The sequence below is a fragment of the Galeopterus variegatus genome, unplaced genomic scaffold, assembly GCF_000696425.1.
Source record: "Galeopterus variegatus unplaced genomic scaffold, G_variegatus-3.0.2 Scaffold1322, whole genome shotgun sequence".
In the NCBI taxonomy this organism is placed as follows: Eukaryota; Metazoa; Chordata; class Mammalia; order Dermoptera; family Cynocephalidae; genus Galeopterus; species Galeopterus variegatus.
Window position 1 is genome coordinate 113,276 of NW_007727433.1, and position 3,534 is coordinate 116,809.

General features: G+C 53.5%; 1 protein-coding gene across 1 annotated transcript in view; it reads left to right on the forward strand.

The window, feature by feature from the left end:
* CCDC57 (coiled-coil domain containing 57) overlaps positions 1-3,534 on the forward strand; it is a 119,117-nt gene that overhangs the window by 32,931 nt on the left and 82,652 nt on the right. Inside the window, exons 10-11 of the mRNA XM_008576304.1 lie at positions 514-683; positions 2,253-2,267. Coding sequence (XP_008574526.1) covers positions 514-683; positions 2,253-2,267 — 185 coding nt within the window. The remainder of the gene's footprint in view (positions 1-513; positions 684-2,252; positions 2,268-3,534) is intronic.

Sequence of the window (3,534 nt, forward strand, 5' to 3'; positions counted from 1 at the left end):
TTTTGCTTTACTTCACTTCAGGGTGGAGTCATCTTCCTTGCAAAGTCTCCATGCAGCTTTCCAGGGCTCTGGCTGTCCTTGCTGGTGCCCAGGGTCAGCTTCCAGACATCTGGCCTTGACCACTTGTTGAAATTTTGCAAGTCTCAAAGAACTGTTAGTTTTGCAAAGTACTGATTAGCTTCTCAGCCTCATCTTTCTATTTAGCAAGCAAGATGAGAAAGTCAGGGGATGGGGCGAAAGGAAAAAAACTGTCCCTTTTAATGCCTTCCCACCTCCCGCACCACATCCCAGGTGGTTTTAGGTCCTAACACGGCCTCAGTCCTGCTCACTCCAACAAGAGGGTGGGGGCGAGGCGTGGTGAACATGGAGGCTGAGCCTCTGGAGGGTGCTCTGTGCCAGCGGATGGGAGGGGAGGGAGGACAGGGCGGCAGGGAAGCGCGCAGGCGCCAGCTGGGTGCCCACAGGGAGCGCACGCATCTGCACGTGTGTTATGTTCACTGGTTTTTTTGGCAGGTTATGTTCTGGCCCTTGAAGCAGAAATACAAACTCTAAAGCATAAATTTAAAACACTGGAAGAACAGCTAGAAGATGTGTTAGATCCTCCAAAGACGTCCTCCTCTTACACTGATACTCAACCCCGTGTCCAACCCTCCGCAGAGACCACCGGTAAGAGCCCTCGGCATGTTGCGTCCCGTCACACTGTCTGCTTATTTTATTTAATTTATTTATTTTATTATTATTATTATTTTTAAAGATGACCGGTAAGGGGATCTTAACCCTTGGCTTGGTGTTGTCAGCACCACGCTCACCCAAGTGAGCGAACCGGCCATCCCTATATAGGATCCGAACCCGTGGCCTTGGTGTTATCAGCACCCCGCTCTCCCGAGTGAGCCACGGGCCAGCCCCACACTGTCTGTTTAAAAGCTGAAATGTGATTCTGTGGAAAGTTCACTACGTGAGCACGTATAGCTCAAGGATTGCCGCGAACATCAGGCTCCCCATTGCCAGACCCGGGAGCCCTGTGCTCCCTCCAGAGTCGGCCCTGTCCCAACCCCTGCAGAGCTCAGTGTTTCCTGTCTTCACGTAAACGGGATCATACGGTCCATGTGCTTTTGTTTGGCTTCTAGTGACCTCCATAATGTTTCAGTCAGTCACGCCAGACTGTTCTCCAAGTGTTTGTACTCATTTGCCCTCTACCCAAAGGCCACGAGGGGCCATTGCTCCACGTCCCCACCAGCTCCGTGTACGGCCATCCATTCAGACGTCAGCCATTCTGCTGGGTGTGCAGCGCATCCCACGACGGTTTATTTTGCGTTTCCTTCTTTATTAGTGAGCTTGAACGTCTTTTCCTCTGTTCATTGGTATATTAGTCTGCTCAGGCTGCCATAACCACGTACCACAGGCCAGGCGGCTTAAAGAGCAGACACTTATTTTCTCAGTCCTGGGGTCTAGATGTCCAAGGTCAGGGTCCAGAGGGCTGTTTTCTCCCGAGGCTTCACTCCCTGGCTTGCAGACAATGCCTCTCCCTGCACCCCTGTGTCCTGGGCGGCTTAAAGAGCAGACACTTATTTTCTCAGTCCTGGGGTCTAGATGTCCAAGGTCAGGGTCCAGAGGGCTGGTTTCTCCCGAGGCTTCACTCCCTGGCTTGCAGACAATGCCTCTCCCTGCACCCCTGTGTCCTCAAGTCCTCTTTTGAGGACACCAGTCCTGTGGGATCTTATGGGACACAATTCAGTCCGTAGAAATTGGCCTTTCAATATCCTCTCTTTTGGAGTGCCAGTTCATGTCTTCTGCCCGTTTTTTATTGGACCGTCTGCCCTTTTTCATGAATTTTTAGGGTGTTTTACTGTGAGTGTGACCCTGTTGTTAGTCACATGTGACATCTCCCGGTCCGTGGCTCTGGGTAAGCGGAAGTTCTTCATTCTAACAGACTCAGCCAATGTGTCTGCTCCTTATTTAATTTAATTTTTTTTGGCAGCTAGCCAGTGCAGAGATGGAACCCTGGACCTGGGTGTGGCCGGTCACCCACTGCCGCTGTAGCCCCTTCCCCACATGGAGCTTTTCTCACCACCCCGGGCCCTGTCCCTCCCAGGCGTGGCAGCCCTCCACGGGACATCCTCCCCCTGCTGGGGCCAGACAGCCCACCTCAGCTTAAGCGGACGCAGGCCCGGCCCGGTGGCCCAGGCAGCTCCATGGCCATCTGCCTGAGGGCCTGAGGGCTTGTGGGACCAACTGTCAGGAAGGACAGGAAGGGGCAGGGTGGCGGGGTGCTCTTCTCCCTTGGTGAGTGGACCCTCGTGTGGCCATGTGGCCCTCCTCTGCATGCGGCGGTGTTCTTGCTCTGCAGCTCCCCCAGCTGTCTTCTGGCTACTGTGTGTGGCGTGTCGTTTACACTAAGTGCAGTGGTCGATGTGTGAGGTGTGAAGTCTGCTGGTTAATGCTGTTTTCTGTCTGCTGCTTTTGTCTTTCATTCCTGTTTCCTCTTTCCTGCCTTCCTGTGGGTTGCTTCAACATTTTTTGGTATTCCATTTTTATTTGTATATAGTATTTTGAGTATGTTTCTTTGTGTAGTTTTTCTAGTGGATCCTCCAGGGCTTACAATATGCTCACCGTCACAGTCGGCTAGCGTCAGCATTTTACAAGTTCAAGCGCGGGTACCTCACCAGGATCTAGGTCCCCTTCCCCGTGCTCCGTCATGACACGGGTGTCTTCACCGTCACCTCCGCACACGTTGAGAACCACATCACATGGGCTGTGGTTCTGCTCTCACCCATCAAACGTGGCTTGAAGCGCTTGGGAGGGAAGGCGCACCCTCGTGCTTGCCCCGCGTGCTTGCCCCGCGCCTCTTCCTGCGCTCCGGTCGCCAGGCCTCCTTCCGCCGTCCTTTAGCAGTTCTTGCAGAGCAAGCCTCCTGCTGACGAGCTCTCTTGGTTTCCCTTTTTCTGGAAGTGTCTTTATTTCACTCTCATTCCTAAAGAACGTCTTCACTGAATACGTGCTGTGCCGCTTCCTTCCGACGGGACCCCACGCGGTGGTTTCTGCTGGACAGCCTCTGCCGTTGGAGTCACGGTCCCTGCAGGGCTTGGCGTGCTCTCGAGACTTCGTCTTTAGTTTTCAGAAACTTCGCCGTGCTGTGTCCAGGCACCGACTGCTTTGGGTTGTCCTGTTTGACGTTGAATCTGAAGGTTTTCTCTTCCCACAGATCTGAGACATCGTCATCCCTGCTTGCTCGCGTGTTTTTCGGCTCCACACTCCCTTCCCTTTCGGAGCTCTGAGGACACAAACGTTTCATCTTTTGTGTTGTCCCAAGGTCCCCGAGGCTCTGTTATTCCTTTCTCGATTTGTTTTCTCTGTTGTCCAGACGGGATCATTTCTGTTGGCCTGCTCTTCAGGCTCGTTTCCGTTGCGGTTTTCCCATACCTTTCCTTTCTTTGCTGAAACTTGCATTTTGCCGGGGCCGGCCCGGTGGCACACTGCTACAGTGCGCTGCTTGGGAGCGCGGCGGCGCTCCCGCCGAGGGTTCGGATCCCACAT